General features: G+C 47.1%; 1 protein-coding gene across 1 annotated transcript in view; it reads left to right on the top strand.

The window, feature by feature from the left end:
* Positions 1 to 14,845, top strand: part of RSPO1 (R-spondin 1) — a 28,586-nt gene extending 13,741 nt beyond the window's left edge. The window contains exons 2-5 of the mRNA XM_006867548.1: positions 11,037 to 11,228; positions 13,123 to 13,272; positions 13,741 to 13,929; positions 14,679 to 14,845. Coding sequence (XP_006867610.1) covers positions 11,037 to 11,228; positions 13,123 to 13,272; positions 13,741 to 13,929; positions 14,679 to 14,845 — 698 coding nt within the window. The remainder of the gene's footprint in view (positions 1 to 11,036; positions 11,229 to 13,122; positions 13,273 to 13,740; positions 13,930 to 14,678) is intronic.
* The last annotated feature ends 770 nt before the right edge of the window (positions 14,846 to 15,615 follow it).

Raw genomic sequence — 15,615 nt, 5'->3', positions numbered from 1 at the left:
TCTAGATTCATGGAAAGAGAGGGACTGAGAGCTGGCAGCCAGGAGGCAGACTTGCAGTATGTGCCCTTTGTGGTGTACATTATTATATAAGCTTGAGTATTTAAAAAATAAAATACGAGCTAAAATGAATAGAGAGAAATATATTGTTAACTGATGGTACATAGAGGGGATTATAATCATTTGTAATGAAACGAAGTATATAATTTGTTGAATGTAAAACTGATGATCTGCCCTGTAAACTTTTACTTGATCCACAATAAAAACCTTAAACAAAAAAAGAGAGAGAGAGAGAGAAACCCATAAACAAAAAGAAGTGTTCTACTGTTAAAACAAAAAGCCAAGAGGATAGAATAATGAAAGCTGCCTGGGGCTGAGGGAATGGTCTTGGGGAAATTGAACGAGTTGACGCTGGAGATCATTAAGCATTCTGTTTGCCAGGCTGAGGGGCTTGGACTTGACCTGCCCTGATCTATGAGCTCAAGGAGGTACTGAGTGGTTTGAATCATCCCCATAAGGGATGGGGGCAGGAGACTAATAGACTAGTTAAAAGACTGTCTTAGCAGTGAGAACAAATGAAGGTCTAAAATCAGGGTGATTCTGTGGGAGAATTTTCGCCTTCGATGCTGGAGATCTAGTTGAATTCCCAGCCAATGCACCTTATGTGCAGGTACCACCTGAAAGTGGGAGCTCGTGTCCTGTAATGTTTAACAGATTTCAGTGGAGCTTCCAGACAAAGACAGCCTAGACAAAAGCCCTGGAGATCTACTTCTGAAAATTACAATGGTCCAATCTGCAACCAGACCGTTTGTTTCATTATTCATAGGGTCCTTGTGAGTCAGGGACCAACTCAACAGTAACAACAACCAAACTCACGGTTGAGTTAGAGAACACTGGATCTTTCCAGAAAGTATGCCTAGGGCTTGTTGAACATACAGGAAACTATTCTGATCTCCAGGAAGCCATGAACATATGTACATCTCCTAGGAGGATGTGAAGGAGCTCTGGTAGCATAGTGGTTACGAATCGGGCTGCGAACCTTAAGGCCAGCAGTTCGAAACTACCAGCCGCTCCGCGGGAGAAAGATGAGGTGTTCTGCTCCCGTAAAGATTTACAGTCTCGGAAACCCTGTACAGGGTCGCTATGGGTCGGAAACGACTCAACGGCACTTAACAACAACAGGAGGATGTGGGACCTGCCCCAATGACTAAACTCAGGTCTCTGATCAAATAAAGTTTCTCTCGACTTAGATACCAACCCCCAAACAAGGTTATTACTCCTCTAGGGCATAGGAAGTTCCTTACCTTCCCTCTGACCTAACCCAATCCATTCCCACCCCATTCCATATCCAATACCACTCCTCACCTTTTGAAAACTCATGGAGCTCCATCCACATACCCCAGCTCCCTGAACGTGGCTCACCACATTCTCTACCCTACATGCTGATGGAGTCCCCTCCCCTTTGTAATGCTGCAGTCCTTCACTGGACTCCCATGCAGAAGAAATAAGGCAGGTTCTGCCCTCCAAATCTCTTTTGTGCTAAGCACCTTCAAGTTGGTTCCAACTCATGGTGACCCTCTATAGGGTTTCCAAGGAGCAGCTGGTGGAATTGAACTCTACCAACCTTACAGCTAGTTTGTTGTTGTTGTTAAGTGCCATCGAGTCGGGTCCAACCCATAGCGACCCTGTACAGGGTTTCCGAGGGTGTAAATCTTTACGGGAGTAGAAAGCCTCATCTTTCTCCAGTGCTTATCCTACAGTACCATACCAGGTCTCCAAAAAATTTTTTCTCGTGGGAGAAAGACATATGTTCAGATACAAGGTGAATTCAAGTACTTAGGATGTCAAAACCCCTGAGAAAAGCACTCCATGTAGACTTTACAGGGAGGCAAGATTGGGAAAGTCTTTTTTTTTTTTTAAGTTTTTATTGTGAATTGAGTGAAAGTTTACAGGGCAGATCATCAGTTTTACATTCAACCAATATATACTTTGTTTCATTACAATGATTATAATCCTCTCCACATACCATCATTTAACAGTATTTCTCTCTATTAATTTTAGCTCTTTTTTTAAAAAAACACTCAAGCATATATAATAATTTACACCACCAAAGGGCACATTCTGCAAGTCTGCCTCCTGACTGCCAGCTCTTAGTCCCTCTCTTCCCATGAATCTAGAGTCCTCAGCTGCTCCCTCTCTCCATGTCCCCATCTCTGCCTCCCATCTCCGGTGTTGCTGCTTCTCTGGATTAGGTCCCACATTCCGCTCCCCTGTTTTTGTTACAGAACTTCTACCTTTACAGTTGTAAAAGTCACAATTAGTCATGATAACAATTACTCACTATTGAATGACAAGAATCTTATCCCCATCTCTTTTTACCAGACCCATCTAGACAATTTGAAAACTATTCAGTCGGGACTCTGTCTTCCCCCACACATTCTTAAACTAAACTCACTCTTGAAACCCTGTAAGCTAGTCACTTCATGCCTTTATAGCCCCCTCATTTTAGGTAGCCAGTGTCTAAGTTGCCCGTCTCTATCTATCCTGTATACAAAGGGGATAGCATTGATACTTGATGTGAAGACTCTTTCCCTCTCTGTTGGTATTCTGAGTTACTACCTCCATGAATATAGGTCAAGTTCATCAAATTGTAGCAATTTACCCTCATTTCCTTTATCAAATTTTCTTTTTTTTTAATCTTCCTCTAGTTGAATTCTGATTATCAAGCTGTCGAGGCTAAGTCAAATGGGTACTATCTGCAAGTTTGGGTGTTCTTCTGTATTCCCCTTTACTTCATAAGCTGGATTCTTTACTCTCAGCTCTAGCCCTCTGTGGTTATGTCCTTGTCCATGGACTCAGGTGTCCCCAGGTCTCACCACACTTTGGACCAACCAGCCCTTCCTCTTCACTCTCTCATCTCCAGGTCAATGGAAGTCTACGGAATGTGGTTGATTAGCCCATTTCTTCATTGCTGCCTTTCCCCTTCTCTCACTCACCAGTAGACCAATGCGGTCACCAGCAAGCTTGCATGCCTGCTCATGTGTTCCCTTTGAGTTCCTGTCTTAAAGGGGGGTTTGTCCTGAAGGGACTTGATTGCTTGCCTTGATGGATTCCTGGCAAACAGCTTGCTTATTGTTGTAGTAGCCAATTATACTGCCATTTTTGTTTGGGGTTTTTCCTGATGATCTTTCTTTGAAGCTGTATCTTCTGTCACTCTAGCTGTTCCAGGCTGGTGTGCCGGTCCTTTCTAGTGGGAATATCCCACCTCAGAAGGTTCTGGATGGGGCTCAGGATTCCACCTAAGGTAGATTGGGGAAGTTTTCATGGAGGAAGCAACTTTAATTCTGCGGCTTGAAGGAGTTAACCAGACTCAGAAGGAGACAGAATGTTCCAAGCAGAAAACCAAGCTTAAACAAAGGCACCAAGTGTAAAATAGTTCCCAGAGAAACAATTTTGCTAGAGTGTGATGGTTAAGTGCTGTCAAGTCGGTTCTGACACAAAGTGACCAAAGAGTGCATGGTAGGTTTGAACCAACAACTTCATGGTTAGAAGTCAAGTGCTTATCCTACATTGCAACACCAGGACTCCTGCTAGAGGGTGGTGGAGTGGTGATGTTGGGTAGGATCAGTTCATGAAAACCTTTTAGGGCAATCAAAGGAGTTGGCTCTTATCCTATTAACGATAGGAAGCCATGGATGGATTTTAGGCAGGGTTTTGACACCATCATATTTTTGTTTCTGGAAAGAGACAAAAGCAAAAAAAAAAAAAAGATGAGAAAGTTGGGTAAATAGGAGAAGTGAAGTCCTTGCGGATGAAAGTGGATGGGGGGATCAAGGAGAGCACAGCCCACCTTCCTGGCTCCGCAAAGTTGGGCTGAGGTTAGGGAAGCAGAGTGCTTGGAAAGGGCAGAGCTAAGTGAAAAGTTCTGTGAAGAAGTTGAGAAAGAGGTCCTGTCCCCTTCACATAGACCACCCATCTTCTCCTACAAGGTTGCCTGTCCTACACTCCTTCCCATCCTCAGCACAGCAGCCCAAGTGAGCTTTCTAAACTGTCAGATCATGTCACTGCCCTATGTGAAACCAAGACCCTGTTTTCCATTCCATAGACACTTTAGGACACTCAGTGCCACAGAGCCTTTGCACAGGCTGCTGTCCCTGCCTGGTGTGCCTTCTATCACTCCATTAACCTGCCCTGCGTCTCTATCCCTGGATGGCCTATACCTTCTCAGCCCCAACTTCTAATCTGGGCATTAGTCAGATGGCAGTAAATGCCTATAGAAGAAACAGACCTCTATTTTTCCCTTTGGAGTCCTGGCATGGCACTGTAGGATACGCATTGGACTGCTAACCACAAAGTCAGTGGTTCAAACTTACCAGTTGCTCTTTGGAAACCCTAGACAGGATTGCTATATGTCAACACTGACTTGACAGCACTTAACAAAAACATCAATTCTTTTCCATTTGAGTCTTTAAGTACCACTGCCAAGCACCCACCCACCTTCCTCTCTTTTAACGTTACCATTGTTGAGCCCCCATCTTCCATGGTAACCTCCCACACACACACACAGAGTCCTCCCTCTGCTCTGGCTCTCCATCCCCTCACTGCCCACCCATTGCCTCACTAAGCTGAGCACATCCCTGTTCCTCTCCCTTTCCTTGTTGGAGTGTGCCCTGACCAATACCCATCACTAAGTCTCCCTTTCCCTATATCCCTATATCCCTCATGGAGCTCAGCTCCCTCAGTCCCTGTGTCTGATCCCAGCCTCTGTTCCTTCTCTCTAACCAAAGCCACCTGGGCACTCTATCTTGACTCTCCGTCCATGGGATCATCACTCTATCAATATATGCTGCCTCAATGTCTTAATCACATTTCCAGCTCCCAGCAGCACTCTCCTTTCTATCTCTGTGGTCTCTAACTCTCTCTGTCCTCCTCTTCTTCCCTTTGGCTCACTCAGTCTGCTGAGGTGGGTACCCATCTTCATCACTCCATCAAGACTGTCCTTCTCATGCTCACCTAATCACTTCCTAATGGTCAAGTCTCCTAGATTCCATCAGGACATACCAGCCTTGGCTCCTCCTTGCCCCAGCACTATAGGGCTCATGGTCTGTTCAACACAGGTGTTGCCCAGGGCTCTGTTATCAGCAGCCCCTCTTCCTAGGGACACATGTCTTCTCCTACAGAGTTAACTACTTGGGGCAACTCCTACTGACTGATGGTAAGATCTCTCCTACCCTCCAAACTTTGAGTAAGATGGCTCTCCTCTCTCTGCTTCCTCACTTTCCTTTTACTCCCTGACCACTGCTGTCTGCTCTCCACCCTACCACCCCACTGAACCTGTTGGTTGCTAATTTTTCATATGGAATCCAGAAGTAATATTGGGCATGTTGACCCTCACTCCATTGAATGTGCTGTTTTCTTGGCTTCTGCTATGGTGTAATATGCTCTTTAGGGGCTCCTTCCTGGCTGGCCCCTCTTTCTTGATCTTTTACTTGACGCTTCCTCATCTGTCTTTCTCTTAAATGCCTAATTCCTCTTCTGTCACTCCGTATGCCTGCCCTTCTGGCCATCTCATGGCCCTTATGATTTTGATCACTATTTTCACATTGAGGACTCCATGTCTCAATCTCTAGCCAAGATGTTTCCAGACCCACATATTCAACTGCCTAATAAATAACTTCCTCAGATATCCCACCAATCAGTGCCAGTTTCCCTCAAATTAATCCCATGACCCCACATGTGTCAGAGTAGGACTTCGTTTTACAGGCTGGTTTTTTCAAAAGAAAATCACCAGATTTTATTCCAAGGTGACACTGAGCGATCAAGCCTCCAACTTTGCGGTTAATAGCTGGTGTGTTAACCTCTTAACTACCCAGGATTCTGGATGTTCCATGGGAACCGCAAACACAACACATTCAATACTTAGTTACTTGTCGTTTTCCCCATCCAAACCTGTTCTTATTTTGTGGTCCCCCTTTCAGTGAAGAGCCACCCTGTTATTTAACCCAACACCTCAAAAATCATCCTTGTCCATGCCTTTCTCCCTCACTCCCACATCCAATTCATTGCTGAGTATCTTACATAGGTCTTCTTTTCATTCTCAGACTACTTCTTGGTTCAACTCCTTCACGTCTGTGAACCTGCCATAACAAAATACCACAAATTGAGCGATTGGTTCGAACAGAAATTTCTTATCTCACACTTCTGGAGGTGAAGAGTCCAAAATCATGGTGATGGCTGGGCTATGCTCTCTCTAAAGGCTGTGAGGGCTTCTAGTAACCCCAGGAATTCCTAGCAGCTGCTGCCTAAATCATCCTTATGTTACATGGCTGTCTTCTCTCTGTTGCTTCCCTTTATCAGTATGCCATTCATATGAGATTGGGACCCACTCTATTCTGATAAACATGTTAACTGATCTCTTAACATCTTCCAAAGGAGCCCTCGTGATGTAATGGTTAAGCACTCAACTGCTAATCAAAGGTCAGAGGTTTGAACCCACCAGTCTCTTTATGAGAGACAAGACCTAGTGATCTGCTCCTGTAAAAACTGCAGCCTAGGAAACAGGACAGGAAACTCTGTCATGCAGGGTTGTGATGAGCCAGAATCAATATCTTCCAAGACCCTATTTCCCAACAAAGTCATGTTTATCAGTGCAGGGATTAGTACTTCTTTGTGTCTTTTGATGAGACATAATTCCATCTGTAACAACTTCTAATTGAGGATTCTATAGCTGCCCCCTAAGGAGTTTTAGTAGCATAGTGTTACCTCAAAACTACTGGAGGGTCCGCAGGGGAAAGTTGAGGCTTTCTGCTCCCATAAAGATTTACAGCCTCGGAAACCCTATTCAGAGTTGCTATGAATTGGAATTGATTCCACAACACACCACCACCACCGCCGCCACCACAACCACAGCTGCCCCTAAAGAGTCTCTTGGCCTCTACTTTTACTCTCCTTTACAATCCATTCTCCATGCTACAAAGTGATCTTTCTAAAATGGGATCTCAATCCTGTCTTCTGCTTTAGACACCACCCACCCCATCCTCACCCCCTGCCCCCCACTTAGGATTCCTTCTTGCCTTTAGGATAATGTCTAAGCTCCTATATGCAGGCTCAACACCCTGATTCCCTCTCCAGCTTTGTCTCTGACCATTCCCTCTCTGATCTATCCACGCTGAACTAGTAATGTCTGAGCCCCAAGTGGCCAGCTTCCTCTGCCCATGTCCTTGACTCCATGAAGAACCTGCAAAGTGGGTACCTGATGTTCCTCATTTACTGAAACTAAGGCACAAACATTTCAACAATGAATTAAGTAAAATCAGTATGAATAATAGAGGATTTTAATTGGAAGTGGAACTGAAAATCTATAAGAATTTGTTAACTTGTAGTATATTTGAATAAAGGCCCAAAGTAGAAAAGTACTGCCAAGAACTCTGGTAACTTTAACATCACATCTGGAATTTTTTTTTTGTTTTTTTTTTACAGTGACTAAATCAACAAGAATGATATTAATTCTTTATTAATTAAATTGTCAAACTGATTGTATACAAATGAATTCTAATATTTAAAAATCATCAGTTGAGCCATCCTTTCGTTCCATATCACCTCATACTGTCCTACCGCTGGCCTTCAGACACCTTATTCTCTTGACCTAGAACACACACTGGTTGTGAAACCTTGGTCGAGGAGTTAGTTTCTCCAATCCTGCCTCTGCAAAAATAAGGATGATAATAAGAGTACCCACCTGTGCGGTGCATGCAGTTTGTGCTCGACTACTAACCCAAAAGTTGGTGGTCCGAGACCACTCGGTGACAGCGCAGAAGGAAGGCATGGTGTTTGACTTCTGTAAATACTGCAGCCAAGAAAGCCCTATGGAGCAGTTGTACTCTGTAACATAGGGGTCACCAAGTCAGAATCAACTTGTTGACAAGTGGCTCCTAACCACTCCTCTTGCTCCCAGCTCTCTTCCCTTCTCATGGGCTTCTTTCAGTGACTTGTCCTACCCTTCGCACATCCCACGGGCCAGAAACCTGGGACTCATCCAGACTCCTTCCCATCTCACACTTCTCCTGTTGATCAACATGGTCAGTTGATTGTATTTCTGAAGCATCTCTTAAACCTGTTTTGTTTTTTGCTCTGTTTCTACTAAGTTGAATGTTTTTTTCCCCTTTTCTTAACTGAAAGGTCACCTTAACTTCCTCTCACGTGTCCTTATTCTGGGGTCTCTACCCCTGCTGCCAGAGGGGTCTTTCCACCACCAGTTCTCACTCCTGCTTAAAACATTTCAATGTCTCTCAGTTGTCTAAACAGCTTTGAGGGATACCTGTCCCTAGAAAAAAATCTCTGTGACCAAAATCTTGTGGAAAATGCACCTCGTCCTGCTCCCCTCTAGGGAGGCCTGGTAGTGCAGTGGTTAAGAGCTCAGCTTCTAACCAAAAGCTTCGGCAGTTCGAACCCACCAGCTGTTCCACATGAGAAAGAGATGGTAGTCTGCGTCCATATAGGTGGTGGGGTTGTTGTTAAGTGGCGTCGAGTTGGTTCCAACTCAACTCACAGTGACCCTGTATAGTAGGGTTTCCGAGGAAGAGCTGGTGAGTTTTGAACCACTGACCTTGCGATTCAAGCTGACCTCATGAAGACAGTTCTACTTTGTCCCTTATGGTTACTGTGAGTCAGAATCAAGTCGACAGCAAAAAGTTTGCTTTTTGTTTTCTGTCCCCCTCTTAGATATTTCCTCTGCACAGAAGCCTCATAAAAGCTGGGAGAAAGCCCTTCGGTGAAGAATATGCTTAGATTTGTTTGGCTTTCCCTTTGTCTCCATAGCCTCCTATTAAGATTTGGGAGAATCATATTCCGAGGAACACTCTTTTGTAAGTTTTTATCATGAACTGAGTGATAGTTTACATGGGAGAACACTGGCTTTACACCATCGTTTCATTGCAATGATTACAATCCCCTTCACGTATCATCATTCAACAGTATTTGCTTCCATTCCCTCTGTTTTTTGTTTTACTTTTTGAGAGGGGGATGTACACAAAAACACTCAGGAATTATAATAAGTTAAACAACCAAAGGGCATATTCTGCAAGCCTGCCTTCTGGCTGCCAACACCCAGTCCCTCTCTTTCCATGAGTCTAGAGTCCTCAGCTGCTCCCTCTCTCCATGTCTTCATCTTTGCCTCCATCTCTGGTGTTGCTGCTTCTCTGGATAGGGTCCTACACTCTGCTTGTGCTCTTCTCCCCAAGGAACACTCTTATGGCATAGGATCAGACTAAAAGCTCCCTCAAGTTGACTCGGACTCAATGCGACCCTATGTGTGTCGGAGTAGAACTGTACTCCATAGGGTTTTTTGTTTCTGTATTTTTACTTATAAATTATATTTATTAGTATAATCAAGATAAGAAAGGAGCTTGGGCTTTGATGATAAGATACAGCATCTTTCTTTGATTCTCTTGGCTGTGTTTCTCCTTTCTTTTTTCCATTCTTTGCTGTCTTCTATCTTTCTGGCTTGAATTTCCTCATTAAACAATGTTTTTGGAAATAAATCACCAGGCCTTTCAAATCTCCAACCTTTCAGTTAGCAGCTAAGCCAACTTAACCCTTTGTATCTCCCAGGGGCCCCTCAAGCTCCTTAGCATAACATACGAGGCTCTTCAAGATCTGGATACCTTATCTTTCGCACTCCCCTCCCCATCTCACCTCCAAATGCCTGCATTGTAGAATTGGGCTGTTTTACATCTCTGTGGTCCTACTCCTTAGAGAACCTTTTATCTCCATGGAAGAACGCACAACTCTACCAGTTCTTCAAGAGTTGGCTTAATTGGCACCTCTTTTATGAAACCTATTCCTCTTTTTTTTTTTTTTATGGGCCCACTATTGCTTGGCCTGGTAGCTGTCAGCACTTGTGTGTTTGTGGATCTGTCTACTCCACAGGAAGATCAATTGCACTACAAAGAGGTTGGGCTTCCTTGTCTCTGTCTCCAGCACTCATGCTGAACTTGGTCTGCGGGAGGGGCTAGATGAGTGTTGGTTGAACAAGTGAATGAGGAAATCAAATGAGATCAAAGGTTTGAAACTCCATGCTGCAGCTGGAGATGACATTGCCCCAAGAAATACTTCTAAACCAGAATTTCTCAACCTCAGTACCATTGACATTTTGGACCAGCTAATTCTTGTTGTGTGTATCAGAGGATGTTTAACAACATCCCTAGCCTCTCTACCCTTTAGATGCCAATAGTATTTTCCTCCTCCATTTGTAATAATCAGAAATGTCCATTGTTGTTAAGTGACATTGAGTCCATTCCAACCCATAGTGATCCTGTATAAGGCTTCCAAGGAGTAACGGATGAGCTTGAACCACCGACCTTGCTGTTCAAACCAACTTTGCAGTCCAGCGCATTAACCCACAGCACCACCCCAAGACCCCTAGACATTGTTATTCCAGTCCTCTTATGGTTTCTGGATAGGTGGTCCTTTTCTCAGATAGGTTGATACATTTTCCCTGTTATCCTTAAAACTTTCTCAAGTGGGAAAAAGTTTCCTTCTCTATGAGAGCTGGACTTCACTTCCTCTGGGGAGCAGAGGAGAAGGTCCAGGAAGGACACAATCCCTCTTGCTCTGGGGCTGGTGGGGCAAGGTAAGGTTCTGTTGTACATGAAGCCAGGGCAGCAGGTGAGATGCATGGAAGCTCTTGTCCCAGACATATGTGCTGTTCCTTAATAAAGGATTGTTGTTGTTTAGTGCATAGCAACCCTGTATAGGGTTTCTGAGGAGCAGCTGGTGATCTTGAAGCACCAACCTTGCAGATCAAAGCAGCTTTCTAATCCTGCGTACTAACCCACTGCACCATACCAAGACTCCTAGTAGAGAACACTGGATTGGTATATAGCCCAGCCTTGCAGAAAACTGCTGGCTTTGCCTGTGCTTTCTGAGAAGGCCAGAGCTGTTAAATCAAACTCCAATCGACTCCACTGCCATCCTTGTGGGAGCCTGGGAAGGAAGGGGTCTCTCCTGTGGTCTTCTCCTGACCTTACTCCATCCTGCAGTCAGTCCTGAGGGGAACCAGGCCTGTGCCAAGGGTTGTGAGCTCTGTTCTGAGGTCAACGGCTGCCTCAAGTGCTCGCCCAAGCTGTTTATCCTGCTGGAGAGGAATGACATCCGCCAGGTGGGCATCTGCTTGCCATCCTGCCCGCCTGGATACTTTGATGCCCGCAATCCGGACCTGAACAAGTGCATCAGTGAGTGTGGACAGGGCTAGGGAAGTGTGTGGGGGCTCTGGGTCCTGGGGTGGGTGCTTTGAGTTGTTGGTATCTGTGGGAAGAGGAGAGGGGATGTTGAGCTCCCTATGCATGCAGCCTGAGCTCCTGATTCAGGTATCCAGCTCCTGGCCCAGACAGCTCCTCAGTTCCAACCCAGTATGCCCATTTCAGAACCCCATCTCTTCCCTCCAAATCCATGCTTACCTGTATTTCCACAGGTTCCTCTCAGTGTCTAAGTCCCTCCCTTACCCCAGTCACAGACTTGAGAGCCTACCTCTCCCCTGCAATCCACCTGATCCCGAATCCTGGTTTGTTTCTAGTGCATCTCCTTTCCGTCCTCACTGCCACTGTGTCACCAGGCTCCTTTCACCTTTTTCCTGGAGCACTGCCTGATCACTTGTCACCAAACTCCCATCAGGTTCCCTTTGACCCACCCTCCACACTGCAACTAGAAGGATGTATCTGGGACACACAGTCAATCTCATGACATTTCGGCTCACAAACCACTGCAGGCTCCACACTGACTTGGGTCTGTCTACTCAGTCTGCTCCTGAGATGGAAGAACCCTCTTCTCCTGCCAGTCCGCTCACTTGGCTCCTGTTTCCCCTCCATGCACCAGCACCTCACATAAGCTGTCATCTTTCCATCCCCATCTCTGTAGTCAGAATGGTGGCATTCAGGAAGACATACAGTGAGCACACTCAAGTGAACTGTACCAAGACCCTGTCCCACGTGCTCAGTGCCCTGGAGTTTAGAATGCAGTCTCAGCTCTCATATCACTGGCGCCTCACAACAGCCTTTGGAGGGATACAGGACAAAAGTGATAACATAATTATAATAACATAATTTCCCCAAATGACTGGCCCAAGACTAACAGACTTGGGTCCCAATCTCAACTCTTTCACTGAACTCACTAGATGATTGTGTCTCAACCTCTCAAAGCCTTTCCTTTAAAATGGGAGTGCTAGCTCTGATCCCCTGGGTGTCAGCCCCTAGTGTCTGTCACTCAATAAATGGTGGTTGCTGCTTTTCTTACTTTTGTTCTTATTTTACCTATAACCTAACCCAGGAAGCAGAGCATCAGGGAGGGAGAAAGGTGACACAGAAGTAACGCCCCAGAAGCTAGAAGGTTGAGGAGCTTGAGAAGCTGGCATGGGGATCCTGGGGTTGTCCTCTTGGTCCTCAGGTGTTGGAGTAGGGAGTTCTGGCAGTGCTAAGAAACTGGCAGCACTGACTTCAGGTGCCAGCAGTGGGGAGGAAGGCAGCCCCACCCCCAGTCTGGGAAGGGAGAGATTGTGAAAGTCCCTACCTATTTCCAGCCAAGCTGTGTGCAGCACCCACCTCCACGTCCCAGGAGGAGTGAGAGCTGACAGGGAGGGATCCAGGAGCCCAACCAAGCTGCTTCCTAGACCTTGGTCTTGCAGAGATAGAGGAATTTGTCCTGGGATTGCTCCCCCTCCTCTGAGCAGCCTGGGATCCAGGATTTGAGCTGTCGATGCTCAGCGGTAGAAGGGGTTGTTGTGTGCCTCAGTTCACCACTGGGATATCATAAGATGCTGTAACATTCCTCCTTCCTCCCCCAGTCCTCCCTCCCCCTCCAATATCCCCTTCCATGGGCCTCACCTCAGGTTCCAGAGCCTGGGGTCAAGTTTGGGTTAGGGTAGACTGACCAGATGTCTCAGCCCACCCTCGAGAGTGACCACTTTGGCCTCCTTCCTCTGCCCTTCCTCCCCTACCCCCAAGACTCCTCTGTTTTGATGAGCTCCAGGTCCTGTCCTGTGTGGGTACAAGATCGTGGGTTGTTGGGCTCTGGGGATAAAGGAAATCCCCACCCCAGGCTAAATCCAGGGCCCCAATCTGGTCCTCTCCTCAGAGTGCAAGATTGAGCACTGTGAAGCCTGCTTCAGCCACAACTTTTGCACCAAGTGTAAGGAGAGCTTGTACTTACACAAGGGTCGCTGCTACCCAGCCTGTCCCGAGGGCTCCGCAGCTGCCAACGGCACCATGGAGTGCAGCAGTCCTGGTAAGGCACAAGGCATCATGGGTAGAGGGCCAGGACCCAAGTGGGGTGGGTCGGGCAGGGAGACTTGGGGCCAGGACACTGTACGGAGGAAGTTCACCCCAGCATCACCTCCTGGGTTTCTCTCTGGCTTTTCTGGACTTTCCCTGGGTGGCCCAAAAGGCTAAGTATTTAACTAATAGCTAAAGGTTGGTGGTCCCAACCCACCCAGAGGTACCTTAGAAGACAAGTCTGGTGATCTTCTTTCTAAAGGCATAGATGGAAACCCTATGGGTCACAGTTCTACACTAACACACCTGGGGTCACTGTGACTTGGAATTTGCTGAGTGGCAACTGGTTTGGTTTTTGGTTTGGGGGATAAAGAGATCTCCAGTTAAAGGCCCAAGCCAAGAGCAGGTAGGAAAGAGGCGGCCCTGGGCCAGGTGAGGAGATGTGATACTCTCCCCCTCATCTTTCCTCCCTCCCTGCCAGCACAATGTGAAATGAGTGAGTGGTCCCCATGGGGACTGTGCTCCAAGAAGAAGAAGCTCTGTGGTTTCCGAAGGGGCTCTGAAGAGCGGACGAGGAGGGTGCTCCATGCTCCTGCCGGTGACCATGCCATCTGCTCCGACACCAAGGAGACTCGCAGGTGCACAGTGCGGAGGATACCGTGTCCTGAAGGTGAGCCTCAGCCTCCACCCCTTAGGGCTCAGGGATGAGGCGCCAGCCATAGGTACCAGACTACCCAGGCCTCCCGCATATTGCCCAGAAAAGGGCCTCAGAGCAGGGCCTCCCTTTGATGGGAGAGAGGCCTGCAATGGGGAGACCCCAACCCAGGACCCATTGCTGTCCAAGTCATGTACCTTGTGCTGGCAGAGAGCAGTGTCACTCTGACAGCCTTTGTGGTCAATGCCTCCCCAGCTCTCCGTTTTTCTGAGTCCACAGAGATAAAGCTAGAAGGGCCCTTGGAGAGTAGATGGGGTGCAGGAGAGGTGTACTGACTTGACCAAGGCCGCACAGCCTGCAGTAGGCAATGAGGTGGTTATGGTTCCTTTCCTGGCCCCAGATGGCCGAGTCTGGTAAAGGGTGGAGCAATGGGGTTTGTCCTGAGAGCTGCACTGAACTCCTGAGATCAAGCTTTGAGGACGACATGAGAGAGAGGAGAATTCTGATGTGCATTTGAGAGGTGTAGGGTAAAAAGGTTCTCAAGATTTCCCTCTCAAAACTCAGGCTGCAGTATCCTTAGAAGTGGCTGCTGGTCAGAGAAGTCTTGAGGTGACCCTGACTGTCTAAAGGAGTATCTCCAGGCTGCCTCTCTGCCCCTCCCAGTTTCCTCCTCAAACCCCTCCTAGGGCCCTTGGCCATGCCCAGGGCCTCCCTGCTTTCGGTAGGGCATCCTTTGTTGATTCTTCCTTCTGTTGAGGTTGCAGGGCAGAAGAGGAGGAAGGGAGGCCAGGGCCGGCGGGAGAACGCCAACAGGAACCTGAACAGGAAGGAGAGCAAGGAGGCTGGCGCTGGCTCCCGGAGACGCAAGGGGCAGCAACAGCAGCAGGATCAAGGGACAGTGGGGCCAGTCACATCTTCAGGGCCCACCTAGTGACCATGTGCAGCCTCCAGGCCCATGCAGAAAGAGTCCAGAACTGCTCTATGTGATGAAAGCTTTACTGTGCCAGTGGGGCAACATGTACTTGTACACACACCATGCATACACACATACATATGTGTGCAAGCTCCACTCCATGTCAGATAAACAAACATACATAGACACACACACATACATAGACAAGTCCATGTCCAAACGTGTAACTACACGTACATGTACACGTGTGTGTATACTCACCCTCTCTCCAGACCACGGGGAAGAAACTTCCATCCTTGAACATCACCATGTGAAAAGGTCGGAGAGGCCAAGGCTTAGCAGCACAAGATTGGTTTAAAATGTTCTCAGTGGACACAAGCAACCCGGCTGAAGCGTGACAGAGTGGGCACTTTCTGGAGGAGCTGATGGAATTGGCTGGTGCAGCAGATAGGAGCCAAAGCTTGAGGACTGCTGGAGCCCCAGCAGAAGCCACCATACAGCCCTCCTCAGCATCTCTAGCTGTGTCACCTTATCATTGGAGAGGATATGTTACACATCATTGGTACACACCGGGCTGTCCTGACTCTGAAAATTGTGCCAAGACAACAGTAGCCACAGGCACCACATTCCTTTTCAGGGTACAGGGATCGGCGGGCCACATATGGTGGGAGGGAGCAAGAAGGAATAGGGCTGGAATATCAAGAGACTCCTAATGGCCTCTTTGACAGGAAGAAGACCTTGGGAACGCTTGAGAGTGCTAATACATTCTCTACATCCTTGTTACTTAT

The sequence above is a fragment of the Chrysochloris asiatica genome, unplaced genomic scaffold, assembly GCF_000296735.1.
Source record: "Chrysochloris asiatica unplaced genomic scaffold, ChrAsi1.0 scaffold00106, whole genome shotgun sequence".
In the NCBI taxonomy this organism is placed as follows: Eukaryota; Metazoa; Chordata; class Mammalia; order Afrosoricida; family Chrysochloridae; genus Chrysochloris; species Chrysochloris asiatica.
Note: the sequence above shows the minus strand (reverse complement) of the source record. Positions and strands in the feature narration are given on the sequence as shown.